The 18,930-nt window shown below is 34.7% G+C and overlaps 1 protein-coding gene across 8 annotated transcripts in view; it reads left to right on the plus strand.

Moving 5' to 3' along the window:
- Window positions 1–18,930, plus strand: part of TSGA10 (testis specific 10) — a 135,183-nt gene that overhangs the window by 50,798 nt on the left and 65,455 nt on the right. For all 8 annotated transcript variants that reach the window (XR_005365783.1, XM_038551033.1, XM_038551032.1 and 5 more), the window contains 4 exons: window positions 3,802–3,857; window positions 5,318–5,486; window positions 7,374–7,484; window positions 11,261–11,446. Coding sequence is in view for 7 of the 8 variants with exons in the window: in XM_038551033.1 (XP_038406961.1) it covers window positions 3,802–3,857; window positions 5,318–5,486; window positions 7,374–7,484; window positions 11,261–11,446 (522 nt within the window). In the remaining variant the exon portion in view is untranslated. The remainder of the gene's footprint in view (window positions 1–3,801; window positions 3,858–5,317; window positions 5,487–7,373; window positions 7,485–11,260; window positions 11,447–18,930) is intronic.

Genomic DNA, 18,930 nt, shown 5'->3' on the forward strand with positions numbered 1-18,930 from the left:
TATTTCATAAGCCAATTCTAAAGACAATTCCCAAACTGTTTTCCACAAATAATTTAAGCAAAGGCAGCATCATTGGAATAAGGTCTTTTTCCTCTCAAAGGATCTAATTCATTTTTTCCATCCATCCATTCATTCAACATTTATTGACATGTACCATATATAATGTTAGAAACTGAGAATAGTAAGTGCATCTTCCAGAAGCCTATAGTATAATTGGAAGGAAGATAAATTAAGATGCTATCATGATGGAATGTGCTAAGTGCCATAGCAATGTGGCACAATGTGCGAATGGAGTTAGGCATAAACACATCTAATTCAGCCTAGGGATTGGATTAGGGGAGGAAAAAGATCTAGAGAGACTTCCAGGATGTGATGATGCCTGGACTGCCTTGTGATCACTAGGAATAGCCAGGGCAAGACTTAGAGGAAGGGGGCAGTGAGAGAAAGGGTGATCCAGACAGGTAAAGCAGCTTCTATGAAAGTCCAGAGGTTTTCATAAGAGAATTTCAGGAGACATCAGTATAGGAACAGGGCTGGGGAACAAAAGATAAGATGAGAGGGTTAAGCAACAAATCATGGAAATATGTATGATATTGAGTTTAGATTTTATCATTGTGGATATGGAGGATCTTTGAAATAGTGCAAATGAAGCGACACAATTAGATCTTTATTTTGAAAGAAATATTCTGGCACTTCTTAGTCCATGTAAAGGATGGATTATAAGGAAATGAGAATACCATAATACCAGCTACAAGTAAAATGATAGGAATTGTATTAGAGTAGTGACAGTATTTGCAAGAGAAATAATTCTTTTAAGGAAGATTGATTGACAAGATATGCTTTCTGGCTAAGGAACTACATGAATAATTTCCATGCATGAATTAGGAAACAAATAGAATAGGCTTGGGAAGATAATATTAACATGTCTTTGGCACATAGTTGAAATATTCATAGGCTCCTGGATTTTTAAGTTCGGAGAGAAAGTTGAAGTGAAGTTAATTTGGGAATCATGAACACAACTGAAATCTTGCTATCCAAGTCCATGAGATAGTAAATTTTGGCTTATTTTTTTAAAAAGCCCACTCATTACTTAACATGGGTTAAGTTACTTAACATGGGTTACTTAACACGGGTTTTGTGGAGAATAGAGTTTTGCCTCTCATTTTATTCAGAACACTTTTTGAATAACTCAACACAATTTTCTTTAAAAACACTAATATTTAGAATATTCTGAATCATTTTCCTCTGCTATATCTAATATTTCAGTTTCTTCAATTCTGCTAACTTTACTGACATTTTTTCTTCACAAGGAATATTGAGTTGTAAGTCCATTTTAAAAAACAAGAGCTTCATATAAGATCATGAATGTAAATACATCCATCCTCCAAAGGGGAAATAGCATTTTAAAACAGTGTTAGACATTCAAAAGAGGAAATGTTCTCACAATATTTCAGAGCTGAATTTTCAAATACCCCTCACTAAAAAAACAGTACTTTTAGAGTCTAATCTGGTGATTACAGAAATAAATTACTGTGGGAAAAGTACATTTTAGTAAATAAGGGGAAATTTTTTTCTGGTAATCCTAGTTTTATTTTATTTTATTTTTTATTTTTATTTTTTGTAATCCTAGTTTTTTTTTTTTTGTAATCCTAGTTTTATTTTTTTTTATTTTTTATTTTATGTAATCCTAGTTTTAAAAGAAGTTTTACTACTTGCTACCAATTAAAGTTAGAAAACTTGATAACAAGTTTACATATTTTTGAATAATAAAACAACTATTTGTATAACATTTTAGTTTGTTCCTTTTTTCTAAGTAGATTTATGACCATCCTTTACACATTGAATTTTTTTTTAAAGATTTTATTTATTTATTCATGAGAGACACAGAGAGAGAAGCAGAGACATAGGCAGAGAGAGAGAGAAGCAGGCTCCATGCAGGGAGCCTGATGTGGGACTTGATCCCGGACTCTAGGATCAGGCCCTGGGCCAAAGGCAGGCATTAAACCACTGAGCCATCCAGGGATCCCATACACGTTGAATTTTTAATAATTAACTTGAGCCTCTGTCTCTGGACAAGCCTACTGAGGTTGTACAAGGAATATTAAATTGATAATGATGGAATAGATTTCAACAGTTTGGGAAGTGGTGATTTTAGGGTCATATTAAGAGAAAAATAGGCTGAGGATATGTTATTAGATTCTACCCAGTAATTTTGTTATCCTGGATGCTTTACAATGTTCTCAGAAAATTTTACTTTCAATATAAATTTCTATTGATACAGTAAAGTCCTGTATAGACTTATAAATCATATTGAAAGCTTAGCCAAGTAATGGCTTTCAGAAACACTAGAAGTCCAGTTAGTTTTTATAATTTATTTATGAATGTATTGTTATATTTCAAAACCTTGTATAAATATTTCATTTTAAGCAGTATTTTCTTTTTATTGGCTTGTGCTTTTTTAACTGCTTTGCTAATAGTATTTTAATGGATATGCTCTCATATGCATTACTGCCTAATGTGGACTCTGCACCATTCTACCACAAAGCAACTGGAAGCTAAAAATACCCTGGAGAGGAGTACATGAATAAAGGCAGATAACACACATACACGAATAAAGGAAAATAACACACACTTACACACATGCAACTAACTGTCTCTCGAAAGAAGAGAAACAGAGATAAACCTGATTGGAAATATAGGTTTAGTTTTTCATCTTGCTGTTTGGTTACTAAGGATTTGAAAATTCAAAAGGCAAAACGAATTGTAGTTATTTAGTGAAACAATAATTTTCCTACTTTTTTTAGGTCTAATGCTAGCCCTAAGTATCTATGTACAGTTATCTGTAACTAGTTCAAGATCATTGAGAGTTTTATTTTTTTTATTTAAAAAAATCTTTTTAAAGCTTTATTTTATTTATTTATTCATGAGAGAGAGAGAAAGAGAGGCAGAGACACAGGAGGAGGGAGAAGCAGGCTCTATGCTGGGACCCCAACATGGGACTCAAGCCTGGGACTCCAGGATCGCGCCCTGGGCCAAAGGCAGGCGCTAAACCTGAGCCACCCAGGGATCCCTTTATTGAGAGTTTTAAAGGGAGGTATAGGGATGATATTGATGGCATTAAGATATTCACACCCACTTCAATCTTAAATGACTCCATTAATTCTACTCCCTCACCACACCCTTGTAAAGGGAGAATGTCAGTAGTTGATTTTTTTATACCTTTGCTGTAGGCCTAATGCTTACCTTTTTATTAGTTACGCCTAAAATTAATAGTATTTTTTTAATAAGTAATTCAGTTGGAATGGCTTTTTGAAGGTGTTGTTGATGACTAATATAAATAACTTACTTGATCAAAGTTATTCCTCAGAACTAAAATTAGTGTTATATGATTCACTTTCCTTGGTTTTACAACTTGGAGAAGTGAGGAGGTGAATCAGTCTTGTTCCCAGTATACAACACTCCAATGCCAAACCACTGGTTTGCCAGCAAAAACAGGGTCCTTATGGGGTCCTTGTGTTGCTGGGTGACTACACAAAACATTTTAACCAAGTATTTGCTACATTGATCTCATATCAGTGCACCAAAATGTAGTCTTTAATAAGCACAATCTTGTTTTTATCCATTACAAATACACCAGTACATCAGGCTTTAGTTTTAAAGTGTAAAAAAGAAGAATAGAACGTAAATATTTAAAACCAAATGAGAATCAAAAAGGGAGAGGAACATTTCTCTTTGTTCATTCAATTTTAAAAGAAATAGTTTAAAATAATTTTTTATTTAATACTTATATTACTTTTTAAGGAAAAGACCATTTCAGGCATGAAGAATATCATTGCTGAGATGGAACAGGCATCAAGGTAAGTCATCACTCAACAAAAATTTGAGCACTTATTGGGGGCAAAGTACTATGTTAGGTACAGATAGTAGGAGACAAGGGGCTTAGTGATACATATAAGGTTATAACTTTCTAATGTTGAAAGGAGGCATAGTCTGTCTAGTGAAATAAAGAAAATATGGTGTTAACACCAAGAAAAGAATAGAAAAGAACCACAGATCATGTTTAAGAGCCTCTTGAATGACAAGTAGGTGAGTGTGTTAGAACCCAAAGTATAAGTGAGTGATGGAAGGAAAGGCTAAATAGTCAGAGGCCAGTGGTATAGACAAATGAGTCTTGATTGTATCTTTTGGACAGTAAGAAATCATTAAAGAACATTGGGGAGATTTTTGTGTTAGAAAGATTACCCAGGCGGAAGAGATGATGATAGATTGGGGTGGATGAGTTGGGAGAAAGGAGTAACATGAGGGGGATAATCTAGGAGAATGCCAATTTTTTGACTGGGGATGAATACTGAACATTATGAAAGTATGTGGAAACATATGATTTTCCTCTGAATTTGAAGAGCCTTTGAGAATTTCTTGTAGATATGTCTAATAATCAGTTAAATATGAGTTTGGAGTGAAAGAGGCTGAGATTGGAGATAAGATTTCAGAGTCATCTGAAGATGGAGCTGGGAGCCATGGCTATGAATAGGATTTTCTGAGAGAAGGGGTAGAGTGAGAAGAATTAGGAGGCCGAGAGTTAAGCCCTGAGAACCATTAATTTTTAAGAGGCGAGAGGACAAGGAAACTGCAAAGACTAAGCTATAGCAGCTACAGGTAGGGTGAAGGCTTTCTTATAGTTGAACATCAGAAGTTTTCTAAATACTTAGCAAATCATTGACATGTATATTTAGCATCCCCCCTTTTTTAAAAAGATTTTTTATTTTTTATTTTATTTTATTTTTTTATTTATTCTTGAGAGACAGAAAGAGAGAGAGAGAGAGAGAGAGAGAGAGAGAGAGAGAGACAAGCAACAAGCAGGCTCCATGCAGGGAGCCCGACATGGAGCCCGACATGGGACTTGATCCTGGGTCTCCAGGATCAGGCCCTGGGCTGAAGGTGGCATTAACCGCTGAGCCACCCGGGCTGCCCTCTTTTAAAGATTTTATTTATTCATGAGAGACAGGCATTGACAAAGGCAGAGGGAGAAGCAGGCTCCACACAGGGAGCCCGATGCAGGACTCAATCCCAGGATTCTGGGATCACGCCCTGAGCTGATGGCAGACAACCACTGAGCCACCCAGGCGTCCCTAGCATCCCTTTTTATAGTGAAATGTGGGTAACATAGAGAAATTCCAATCAACTACATTTAAATTTTAAATGTGTTTAGTATGTCAAATGTTCTCATGCTAACTGTCCATCTTCTTTCTTATGAGAATTAGTTATTCTGTTTTTGGTAAAATGTTTCTTCTTATGTACTATCTGATTTGTGGAATAGACAGTCTACTGAAGCCCTAATTATGTGTGAACAAGACATTTCCAGAATGCGTCGGCAATTGGATGAAACAAATGATGAGCTGGCTCAGATTGCCAGGGAAAGAGATATCTTGGCTCATGAGAATGACAATCTCCAAGAACAGTTTTCTAAAGCTAAACAAGAAAACCAGGTACACTTTTTCCTAGAATCTTGTTTTGTTCTGAGACACAGTCCTCATTTCATTTCGTAGAAGAGTTCAGGCTTTGGAATCAGCCACTTTTTAAACCTTTATTACATAGAATATACCACATAATTTCTAAATGAAATTCTCAGACATAAAGTATTAAAGGAGAGAGAGGGAGTGATGATATAATAGATTTATATTAAACTTTAGGAAATACTTCCTTTTTTTGTATATTTTTTAATTGGAGTTTGATTTGCCAACATATAACACCCAGTGCTCATCACCCAGTGACCCCATCCCCCCGTCCCAACTCCCCTTCCACTACCCCCTATTCATTTTCCAGAGTTAGGTGTCTCTCATGCTTTGTCACCCTCTCTGATTTTTCCCAATCATTTTCTCTCCTTTCCCCTATAATCCCTTTCACTATTTCTTATATTCCCCGTATAAGTGAAACCATATAATGATTGTCCTTCTCCTATTGATTTACTTCACTCAGCATAATACCCCCCAGTTCTATCCACATTGAAGCAAATGGTAGGTATTCGTTGTTTCTAATGGCTGAGTAACATTCCATTCCATTATATATATATATATATATATATATATATATATATATATATATATATATATATATCATATCTACTTTATCCATTCATCTTTCTGTGGACACTGAGGCTCCTTCCACAGTTTAGCCACCATGGACATTGCTGCTATAAACATTGGGGTGCAGGTGTCCTGGCGTTTCACTGCATTTGTATCTTTGGGGTAAATACCCAGTAGTGCAATTGCTGCACTACTTTTTATTTTTAAAAAATTAATGAATAGCAGTAATAACAAAGGTATGAATTTATAGGACCTACTTATAGCTAGAGCAAATAGGCTAAAGGTAAATATATTTATGAAAAACTAGATTAAACATCTTTTTACCACCCAGAAATAGTCACTGTTAACATATATTTTTACTGTTTTCAATGTACTTTAAAAAATTGTTGTACTTTTATTTACATGAACTTTTTCATGTAACTGGTATAAAACCTCATTCTACTTTATATCATGCTTTTTTCTACATGATAAGATAGTCAAGCAGCATATTTGCCTTTCCTGTTTTTATGAGCATTTAAAAATGTTTCTTGAAAAAAAAGTTTCTTGAAATAGATTATAGATAGTAGATAGTAGGTCACAGATTTACTTTTTACAAATTTAAGTTTACTCCAAGATACATGGAAATGCTCATTCTTTGCTATAATGGAATAAGTTTAATTCTTTGCTGATTTGGAGGGCAAAATAGTATTTAAAAATTATTTAAATTTAGAATTAAAATGTAAACATTTAAAAGTTTAAAAAATTAAAAATTTTTTGATTAACTTTTTTCAAGTATTACCTACTTGTGCTTCATTTTTGTGAATTGTCTGTTTGAGTTATTTGCTCATTTACTATTTTGATTCTTGTATTTTCCGTTTTGTTTTTTCCCTAGTGGGATGATAGGCCTCATGTCTCCTATTATCCCACAACCTCATCCAGATTTATTCACATGGTAATGGTTGTAGTATTCCCAAAAGCAGCAACAGAAAGTCCCAATAAATAAACAATTTTCAAGCCTATATTTGTGTCCTGTTGTTTATTGCCCCATTAGCCAAACAAATTGTGAAGGCGAGTTTAGATAGAGGTTTGGTTAAATGAACTTCGACTCACTGGAAGGAGTTTGCAAGGTTTTATGGCAAAGAATGTGGTATTAAAAGGCAGGAAGATTTGAGGTGTTTTTGGTTTTTAGAGTTTTATATATGAGATTTTTATTTATCATTATTAAAAATATTTAAGATTTATGGTGGTTTTGACATAAAGCAATTGTTATTACTTTTTTTGTAGTCAAATCTAGCTATCTTTTTCTTATAGGCCCTGTCTAAAAAATTGAATGATACGCACAATGAACTAAATGACATAAAACAGAAGGTCCAAGATACTAATTTGGAGGTTAACAAGCTGAAGAATATATTAAAATCTGAAGTATGTATATAGTTTTTTCCTCTTTGCTCATGATTTCTAAGAGATTTTGCTGAAGTTATTGATCATAGGGATAGCTGAACCAAGTCTTTCTTTAATATATAGAATATTTTTATATTGACAATGATGGATTTAGTATATATTTAGAATATCACCAATGTCCAGAAAGGTAACTCAAGAATATGTCACTTTTAGTATGCCATTTAGCCATTCTAGATAAGTGGATTCCTCCTAACTGAATGAAGGATAAGGGACCAGAATCAACTTGGGCTCACTTATATTTGAGACATGATAGTTTTAAGTTTACAGACCTTTGACAAAAGAGGCTCTACCTGATTGTGTAGTAGATCAGAATTGATCACCTTGTTGTAGGGCCATCTGTTTCTTAGGATCAGAGAGTAGATGGCTCTGCTCTGTACTTCTCTGTTAGTAACCATATGACCAGGCACCTTTATTAGTAACAGCTAATACCAAATAAATCTGGATATAGGTGTGCCAACTCTGGAATAAACAGACAGCTTGACCAAGGATGTTAGGTATGTGCATTTGGTAAAATATTATCTAAATACTGTTGCTGGATTGATTACTATAATAGATATAGTGTTCCTTATATACCACTCAAACCATTAATAGGAACTTTCTACCCCCAAACTGTTTTCCTTGTTCTATTTAACATCTCATTTAATATTAGTCTACGAATATTTCTTGAGCATTTTTGGTGTGTATAAGATTGTTTAAGACCTTGAGAGAGAAGAGATTCTGAGGACTCCCTAAGCAAGTAAGGCAGTAAGGCAGTAGCCTTATGTTGGCAAAGCAGATGGTTTCCTACATGTCTCGATTTTAAGGTGCCAGCAACATAATACCATAAACACATGGAAGTTTCAAAGTCAGAGGTCTGACCCCTCTTCTCACTATTAACATGGACTTACATGGGCTGTTCAACCTCTCTGAGTCCCAGTGGCCCATTTGCAATTGGGAAGAAGGCCCAAGGAAGATAGACCTAGGACAGTGAACCATTAGGTATATATAAGGTAGAATGTAAATAAATGAGTATCTGAACATTTGATGTACTAAGCTTTCATTCAGTGTTAGACACTTTCCTTTTTCTCCCTAGCTTGTCATATTACCTGAAATTCCACTATTAGTGACTGGGGCTTTTAGATTGTGGAATTGTATTTTCAGACATCACACATCAAGGTTCTCTCAGCTGGTAGCATCCTAGTATGAGATTTTTGTTTTGTTTTTAACAGATTTCATTTTACAACAAAGCTAGATGGATCTAGGCAGTTCCTTGAGAGAATAAACCATGGGTCCATTAAAAATTGTTGAATACTTGATTCATTAGCTCATTCATTCAGCATTGTAGTATGCTAGTTGCTGAGGTGCCAGAGATGAAAAACAGGAAACAGAATGGCACCCCAAGCAGTGGAGACAAAATGAGCAAAGGTGTAAGGGGAAAAAAAGTAGGTTCTATAGCTAGAGGGGAGTGTATAAGTGGGTGATAATAGGGAGATCATTTAGGAGAGGCTGTACCCATAATTCAGCACAAAGGATTCCAGCTGAGACAGCCTCAGTTTTTCTATAGGGGAGTATTGTAATTAGCCTGTGGACCAGAGGTAGCTGTGGTTTACAAAAGGTGGGGGGCAGCACCAGAAAGAGGTAACCAAAATCCTGGAAGATGGAATTGCAGAACACCAAAGAATAGTTTTACTTTCTTTATAATGGTGCCTCTCTTGGGTCCCACACTACTCTGACTGCTTGAAGCTCAGGGGGAAGGAAGTACACTAGGTATTTGTTGGCCAAGACAGACATTTAATACCAAACATTTTTACTGCTTAATCTTTGAATCGTGTGTTACCTGGGAGTCACAAAACTACATTTAGTATAAAAATAGTTCATATTTTAGTCAGAAAGCTAATATTTAAAAAATGGTTTCTATCTTCAAGGAATTCAGAATATTATTGGGGAGACTGGACATCCACACCTAATAGTGTAAAGCTATGAAGTAGTGTTAAGAGAATGGTGTAGACAGTGAGTGCTATAGAAAGGTAGAGGGTGAAGATTGATGGGGTAAAATTCAATTTATGTATACTATTACTATGTACCTCCCAGGTACACACTGTGTACACAACTGTTATTTTTAGTGTAATAGTGGAAAACACATCAGATTTCTAGTGGCATATTCTGAATATCTGAATCTTGAAAGCCAGTGCAGTAGTTTAGTATGTTAACTTATTAGTAACTAACAGACTTGGCAAAAATCTTGTATGTTAGTCATAAATAACCAAACCACAAGGTGGCGATATTAACTGAATTTCAGTTCATCAGTCTCATAATTAATCATACTGGTGAGAACTTAAATCTGATTTGAAAGCCTTATTACAGTGAGACATTGCTTATTGCAATTTGGTCACTTTATGGTTCTGAGAGAGAGATTCACTGCATATTAACAGGAGAGAAAGAGATCTAATGCCTTTTAATTAATTACCAAAATTATAAATGACATTTTAAGAATGAGTTGACCAAACCATTATTATTAAAATATGCTTTTTAAAAATAGCCTCATAATGATTACTCAATATAGTATATCATTTGTGGAGCTGATTGTTTTCCTTCAAAAATAAGATCCCCTGGGGCCACTTAGTTGGCTCAATCAGTTAAATGACTAACTGACTGTTTCTTGTCAGGTAGGTCATGATCTCAGGATCATGAGATACAGCCCAGAGTCAGGCTTAAGATTCTCTCTTTCCCTTTCCCTCTGCTGCTGCCCTAACGTGTGCACTCTCTCTCTCTCAAATTAATAAATAAAAATTTTAAAAAAAGAAATAAGATCCCTTTAAGGTTTTAAAAATTAGTTCTATATCATATTCCCATTATGACTGTATATTTATGAATATTGTTTATTGGCATAGATTTGATATTTTACTTCTTAGTAATATATTTTTTAAAGATTTTATTTATTTATTCATGAGAGTCACAGAGAGAGAGAGAGAGAGAGAGAGAGAGAGGCAGAGACACAGGCAGAGGGAGAAGCAGGCTCCATGCACTGGGAGCCCGATGTGGGATTCGATCCCGGGTCTCCAGGATCATGCCCTGGGCCAAAGGCAGTCGCCAAACCGCTGCGCCGCCACCCAGGGATCCCTACTTCTTAGTAATATTAAGCAAGGTACTAGAACAGTGAGCAGAAGTGAATCATAGTATAGTCCATGATGGAGAAAATTAAGGTTGGGGTTATGAATGAATGGCAGGAGCTAGCCAGGAAATGTGCCAAACCAACAGAATTATCAGAAGTTGATGTTTGGGATATGCAAACAGTCAGAAGTTCTGTAGCTAGTACAACCTAGAAAAGCGATCAAGAACAAGGGAATACACAGATACAAAAGGTTAGGCCAAGGCAGAAACTCAAAAACCAGACCAGCAAGTAGTAAGTAAACAGATACATAGGGAAAGAAGGCAATGAAGGCAATGAAGGATTTTGGTTGAACAAAAGCAATAAAAGAACATACTCATCCAGATTCTGAAGGTAAGAGTAAACAGCTTAACTTTACTAGATCAGTGAGTGTGACTCAGGAGCCAGGGCAGATTCTGGTCCCACTCTCTTTTGTTAATTACAGAATGACCAATTTTCTAAATTGAGTATAGATGGGATTCCTCGAGTTTATGTTACAAATGATCCTGTAGCAAATAAATTTCCAATGACCTGACAAATAATGTTTATATTGCATTGTATGTTGACCATTGTACATCTTTTAAAGTAATACCTGAGATTTGCTTTCTAGGAATCTGAGAACCGGCAAATGATGGACCAACTCCGAAAAGCCAATGAAGATGCTGAAAACTGGGAAAATAAGGCCCGTCAAGCAGAGGCAGATAACAATACCCTCAAATTAGAACTTATTACTGCTGAGGCAGAGGGTAACAGATTGAAAGAAAAAGTAGATTCTCTCAACAGAGAGGTTGAGCAGGTAAGTTTGGAAAAATATACTTGTAGGGCATCCTGCATCATCGTTGAAAGAGTTTTGTTTGGCATTCCATAAATTAAATGTATAAACATTTAAATTATTTAAATATATTGTGAATTGTAGCCTTATTGTCCTCCTATATCTGATCTGGTTCTGCTTTAACCTATTACCTGCCCTACAACCAGGGCATTTTAATCTTCAGCATTTTAAAAAACTAGGAATTGTTTCATATATACCAAAAAAGTGCAAAAAAAAGTAATATAAATAACACACATGTGCCGATCCCCTCAGTTGAAGGATGCTAACATTTTTCATATTGTGTCAAGATTCTCTTTTTATAAAGAAACAAATTATTACAGATACAACTCTTCATCCTTCCCACTCCTCCCTCCCTAATGGTTGGCATGGATAACCTTCATGTCAGTTATGTAACTATTTTGCATATGTTTATACTTTTTCTATATATCTATCACCCATACACTATGTATAATATTGTTTTGTGTGCTTTTTTAAGTGATACTCTAGATATCCATTTGCAGTTTGCCTTTTTTGCTCCATATCATAATTTTGAAATTCATCTATTTTGATACATACAGTATACATCCAAACAGTTGCATCTGTAGTCATTGTATAAATATTTTATTTTAAAAATTCATTCCCATATTAAAGGAAATTTAATTGTCTTCACTTTTTCTATAATAAAATGCTACAATGAACATTTTTTTAGTATTCTCCTTGGGTATGTATTTCTCTGATTTTATGCCCAAAAGTGGAATAACTGGATAGATTTGGGCAGTTTTAACTCTTCAAAGTATTGTCAAAGTGCTCTCTACAGTTTTACCCTTTAACCAGGAATTATGGATTTTTATTTTCTCAGGTACTAATCAATACTTGATATGGTCAGACTTTTACATTTTTCTATACTTTTTTGTTTTCTATTTCCTTGATTACAGTGAAATTGAGGATCTTTTCATGTTTCCTGGCCATTCCTGTGTTCTTCTCCAGGATTTTTATGGTTTTAGGTCTCATATTTAGATCTTTAATCCATTTTTAATTTATTTTTGTGTTTGGTGTAAGAATGTGGCCCGGTTTCATTTTTTTGCATGCTGCTGTCCACTTTTCCCAACACCGTTAGTTGAAGAGACTGTTTTTTTTTTTCCCCTTCAGATATTCTTTCCTGCTTTGATGAGTATTAATTGATCACAAAGCTATGCTTCATTTCTAGGTGTTCTGTTCTATTGATTTATGTCTCTGTTTTTGTGCCAGTGCCATCTTGTTTTGTTCACTAGACCTTTGTAGTATAACTTGAAATCTGGAATTGTGATGCCTCCAGCTTTGCTTTTCTTTTTCAAGGTTACTTTGGCTATTCAGCGTCTTTTGTGGTTCCATACAAATTTTAGGATTGTTCTAGTTCTGTGAAAAATGCTGGTGGTATTTTGATAGGGATTGCATTAAATGTGTAGATTGCTTTGGGTAGTATAGATATTTTAACAATATTTATTCTTCTAATCCATGAGCATGAAGTATCTTTCTATTTCTTTGTGCCATCTTCAATTTCTTTCATTAGTGTTTTATACTTTTCAGAGTACAGGTCTTTCACCTCTTTGGTTAGGTGCATTTCCTAGGTATCTTATGGTTTTTGGTGCAATTATAACCGGGATTGATTGCTTCATTTCTCTTTCTGCTGCTTCATTTTGTTGGGGTATAGAAATATAACAGAGTTCTGTATGTTGGTTTTGTGTCCTGTGACCTTACTGAATTTGTGTATCAGTTCTAGCAGTCTTTTGGTGGACTTTTTCAAGTTTTCTTTTTTTTTTTAAGATTGTATTTATTTGACAGAGCGAGAGTACAAGCAGGGAAAGCAGCAGGCAGAGGGAGAGCACACAGAGCTCTGTCTGAGGACCCTGAGATCATGACTGGAGCTGAAGGCTGACGCTTAACCGACTGAGCCACACAGACACTCCTATATAGAGTATCATGTCATCTGCAAATAGTGAAAGTTTGACTTCTTCCTTGCCAATTTGGATGCTTTTTATTTCTTTTTGTTGCTGTGGTTAGGACTTCTATTATGTTAAATAACAGTGGTGTGAGTGGACATCCTTATCTTTTTCTCAGACCATAGAGGAAAAGCTCTCAGTTTTTCCCCATTGAGGATATTAGCTATGGGTTTTTTGTATATGGCTTTTATTATGTTGAGATATGTTCTGTCTAAACCTACTTTGTTGAGTTTTTTTTTTTAAGATTTTATTTATTTATACATAAGAGACACAGAGAGAGAGGCAAAAAGTAGGCTCTCTGCAAGGAGCCTGATGAGGGACTCGATCCCAGGATCCCAGGATCATGACCTGAACTGAAGGCAGATGCTCAACCACTGAGCCACCCAGGTGCCCCTGTTGAGGGTTTTTATCATGACTGAATGCTGTACTTTGTCAGTGTTTTTTTCTGCATCTACTAAATGATCATACGGTTCTTATGCCTTCTTTTATTATTGTGGTATATAATAGCACATTGATAGATTTGCAAATATTGAACCACCTTGGCAATCCAGGAATAAATCCCATTTGATTGTGGTGAATGATTTTTTTAAATATATTATTGGATTCAGTTTGCTGTTGGTTTTTTTTTTTTTTTTTTGAGAATTTTTGCATCCATGTTCATCAGGGATATTGGCCTGTAGGTCTTTCTTTTTCTAAGTTTTTAATTTATTTTTTAGTAATCTCTATACCCAATTCAGGACTTGAATTCATGACCCTGATCAAGAGTCTCACACTCCCCTGACTGACCAGATACCTCTGTATTTCTCTTTTTTTAGTCTTTATCTGATTTTTGGTATCAGGGTAATGCTGGCCTTATAGAATGAATTTAGAAGCTTTTTCCCTTTTCTTTCTTTCTTTTTTTGTTTTGGAATAGTTTGAGAATAGGTATTAACTCTTCTTTAAATGTTTGGTAGAGGGAAGGCTAGGTGGTGCAGCAGTTAGATGTCTGCCTTTGGCTCAGGTTGTGACCCTGGAGTCCTGGGATTGAGTCCCACATCGGGCTCCCTATATGGAGCTTGCTTCTCCCTCTGCCTGTGTCTCTGCCTGTATCTCTGTCTCTCTGTGTGTCTCTCATGAATAAATAAATAAAATATTTTTTAAAATGTTTGGTAGATTTATGTGAAGCCATTTGGCCCTAGACCTTGTTGGAAGTTTTTTGATTACTGATCCAATTTTTTTGTGGGTTTTTTTTTTTTTTTTTGGTTTGTCCAAGTTTTCTATTTCTTCCTGTTTGAGTTTTGTTAGTTTATTTATTTTTTTTAATTTTTTTAATTTTATTTATGATAGTCATACAGAGAGAGAGAGAGGCAGAGACATAGGCAGAGAGAGAAGCAGGCTCCATGTACCGGGAGCCTGACGTGGGATTCGATCCTGGGTCTCCAGGATCGCGCCCTGGGCCAAAGGCAGGCGCCAAACCGCTGCGTCACCCAGGGATCCCAGTTTTGTTAGTTTATATATTTCTAAGAATTTATCCATTTCTTCTAGGTTGTCCAATTTGTTTGCATATAGTTTTTATATTCTCTTATAATTGTTTGTATTTCTGTGATGTTGGCTATTATTTCTTCTCTCTCCTTGTGATTTTATTTATTTGGATCCTTTGTCTTTTGTTTTGTTTTGTTTTTTGGCTTTTTTTTTTTTTTTTTTGGTAAGTCTGGCCAAAGGTTTATCAATTTTATTAATTTTTTCAAAGAACAAGCTCCTGATTTCATTGATCTGTTCTATTGTTGTTGCCGTTTTTAGTTTCTACATCATTAACTTCTGCTGTAATCTTTATTATTTCCTTCCTTCTGTTGCTTCTGCTTCATTTGTTGTTCTTTCTCTAGGTCCTTCAGGTGTAAGGTTTGGTTGTATATTTGAGATTTTTCTTGCTTCTTGAGGTAGGCCTATATTGCCATATACTTCCCTCTTAGGACCACTTTTGCTGCATCCCAAAGGTTTCGGACTTTTGTGTTTTCATTTTCATTTGTTTGCATGTATTTTAAAATTTTATTTGCTTTGATGGTTGACTCATTAATTGTTTAGTAGCATGTTGTTTAACATTAATGTATTTGTGGGTTTTCCAAATGGTTTCTTGTGGTTGACTTCTAGTTTCATAGTGCTGTGGTCAGAAAAGATGCATGGTATGATTTCAATTTCGTATTTGTTAAGGCCTGTTTTATGCACTAATATGTAATTGGTTCTGGAGAATGTTCCATTTGCACTTGAAAAGAATGTGTATTCTGCTGCTTTAGGGTGAAATGCTCTCAATATTTCTGTTAAGTCCATCTGCCAGTGTATTTTTCAAAGCTGTTGTTTTCTTATTTATTTTCTGTTTAAATTATCTGTCCATTGATGTAAGTGAGGTGTTAAAGTCCCCTATTATTATTGTGTTATTATCAATTAGATCCTTTATGTTTGTTATTAATTGTTTTACATATTTGGGTGCTCTCATGTTGAGTATATAAATATTTACATTGTTATATCTTCATGTTGGATTGTCCCCTTTATGATTACATAATGCTCTTCTATGTCTCTTTTTATAGTCTTTGTTTTAAAGTCTAGTTTGTCTAATATAAGTATTGCTACTCCAGCTTTCTTTTGACATCCATTTATGTGATAAATGTTTCTCCACTTCCTCACTTTCATTATGCAGGTATCTTTAGGTCTAAAATGAGTCCCTTATAGGCAACACATTGATGAATCTTGATGTTTTTTCCATTCTGACACCCTGTCTTTTGATTGGGGTGTTTAGTCCATTTGTTTATTTATTTATTTTTAATTTTTAAAAAGATTTATTTATTTATTTATTTATTTATGAGAGAGAGAGAGAGAGAGAGAGAGAGAGAGAGAGGCAGAGACACAGGAGGAAGGAGAAGCAGGCTCCATGCCGGGAGCCCAATGTGGGACTCTATCCTGGGACTCCAGGATCGCGCCCTGGGCCAAAGGCAGGCGCCAAATCACTGAGCCACCCAGGGATCCCCTGTTTAGTCCATTTACATTCAAAATAATTATGTTCACTGAAGTTATTTTAAAAATTTCCAATGCACAGGGAACTTAAGGTTATTTTATTTTATTTCTAGTTTTGTTGTACCTTATGATGAAATAAAATGGCTTATATGATATTCATTCTTTGGTATATGTTAAGACTTGCTTAGTGCCAGAGTACACAATTAATATTTGATAATATTCTAAATAAGCGTGAAAAGCTTGTGTATGAACTTATTTTGGGGAGATGCATATTGTATAAATTTGTATATAGTATATTTATATGCATATATGATTAGACTTGTTAATAGTATCATTCGATTCTTACAAATCCTTACCAAATTTGTATTCTTGATCTTCGAGTTACTGAAAGAAATGTATTAAGATCCTCCTCTATAATTGTGGATTTGTCTGCCTTTCTTTGAATGATACTCTCAGTTTTCGCTTTATTTTTAAGACTGCTATTTGTTCAGCATTTTTTATATTTATGATGAAAATATAAATGTGTTGTGAGTCACCAGAACAACACTCTCTGCTTAAAAGTCTGTTTTATATATTAATGTAACTATATAGTTTGTTTATTGTTCACAAACTGCTGGATATCTAATTTTTAATCAGCTATGTTGAAGTAGGGGTGCCTGGGTGGCTCAGTTGGTTTAGTGTCTGCCTTTAGTTTGGATCATGATCCCAGGGTTCTGGGATTCATCCCACATTGGGCTTCCTTCTCAGCAGGGAGTCTGCTTCTTTCTCTCCCTCCACCCCTCCCTACCATTTGTGCTGTCTCTCAAATAAATAAATTTTTTTAAAAATTGAAGTATAATTTACGTGCAATAAGAGCACTCAGTGTGATCTGATGATTTTTGACAAATGAATACATTTTCACAATCATCACAATAATCATGTTATAGAACATTTCATTACCTCCCTAATGTTCCTTCAAGCCCTTTTGCAGCCAATCCATCCTAATCCCTAGACAACTACTGATTTGCTTTCTGTCACTATTACTGATTTACTTTCTCTAGAATTTTATATAAATGGAATCAGACAGTATTCATTTGCATCTTGACTTTTCTCATTCAGCATAATGATTTTTGAAGTTCATATATGTTGTATGTTAGTTCATTTTAGTTCATATTGGTGAGTAGTATTCCATAATATAGCTATATCACAATTTGTTTATTCGTCTGTTGGTGGACATTTAATTTGTGCATTAATTAGTCTGCTAGGGCTGCTGTAACAAAATACCACAAATTGGGTGGCTTAAACAATGCAAATTTATATTCTCCTAGCTCTGGAGTCTGAAAGTCCAAGAACTTTTAGCAAAAATAAATTGATTCTATATGAATGGATCTGTTTCTGAACTCTTCTGTCTCATGGATATACATATCCATTCTTAACCAGTATCATAGAATCTTCTTTAATGTAGCTTTATACTAAGTCTTGAAATGAGTTAGTATGAGTCCTCCAAATGTGTTCTTTTTCAGAATGTTGGTTGTTATGAGTCTTCATTTTCATGTAAATTTTAGAATGAGTTATTTTCTGTAGAAAAAAACTTACTTTGGACTTGAATAGCATGGTATTGAATGTACAAATCAATATGGGGAGAGTCAAGATCTTAACAATACTGAGTCTTCCAGTACATAAATATAGTGTATCCACCTGCTTTATACTTTTAATTTATAGATATTATGTATATTTTGTTATCATCCTTTATTATCTCATGAGTCTTTAAAGTATCGTTGTAAATTATATTTTATTCCTTAATTTTGTATTGCAGTTTTTAATTGCCTATGCATAGAAATAGAGAATTTTGTTATCTTTTATTCTGTAGTATTGCTTAAATTTAATTTTTTAGTTTGTAGGTTTTTTAGGTAGATTTTAAAGGATTTTCTACATCAGCAATCATGACCTTTGCATATAAAGATACTTTTACTTCTTCTTTTCCAATCTGAAAGCTTTTTATTTCTGTCTGGCATTGAATAAAAGTGGTGAGAGTGGACATCTTTGTGTCATTCATCATCTTAAGGGAAAAGATTCAGTGTTTCTTTTTTAAATATGATATTAGCTGTATATTCTTGTAGAAACATTTGATCAGTTTGAAGACCTTCTAAGTGTACATAGAGTTTTTATCATGAATGGGTATAGAATTTCATCAAATGCCTTTTCGCAGCTGTTGAGATGGTCATATCTTTTTATTTTTATTTTTTGGCTTGTTAAGATGGTTAATACATTGATTGATATTTAAACATGTATTCCTGGGGCAGCCCGGGTGGCTCAGTGGCTTAGAACTGCCTAAAACCCAGGGCGTGATCCTGGAGACCTGGGATCGAGTCCCGCGGCAGGCTCCCTGCATTGGAGCCTGCTTCTCCCATGCCTGTGTTTCTGCCTTTTTCTCTCTGTGTCTCTCATGAGTGAGTAAATAAAATCTAAAAAAAAAAATTAAACATATATTCCTGGAATAAATCCCAGTTGATCATGATATATTAT

The sequence above is a fragment of the Canis lupus genome, chromosome 10, assembly GCF_011100685.1.
Source record: "Canis lupus familiaris isolate Mischka breed German Shepherd chromosome 10, alternate assembly UU_Cfam_GSD_1.0, whole genome shotgun sequence".
NCBI classification, from domain to species: domain Eukaryota; kingdom Metazoa; phylum Chordata; class Mammalia; order Carnivora; family Canidae; genus Canis; species Canis lupus.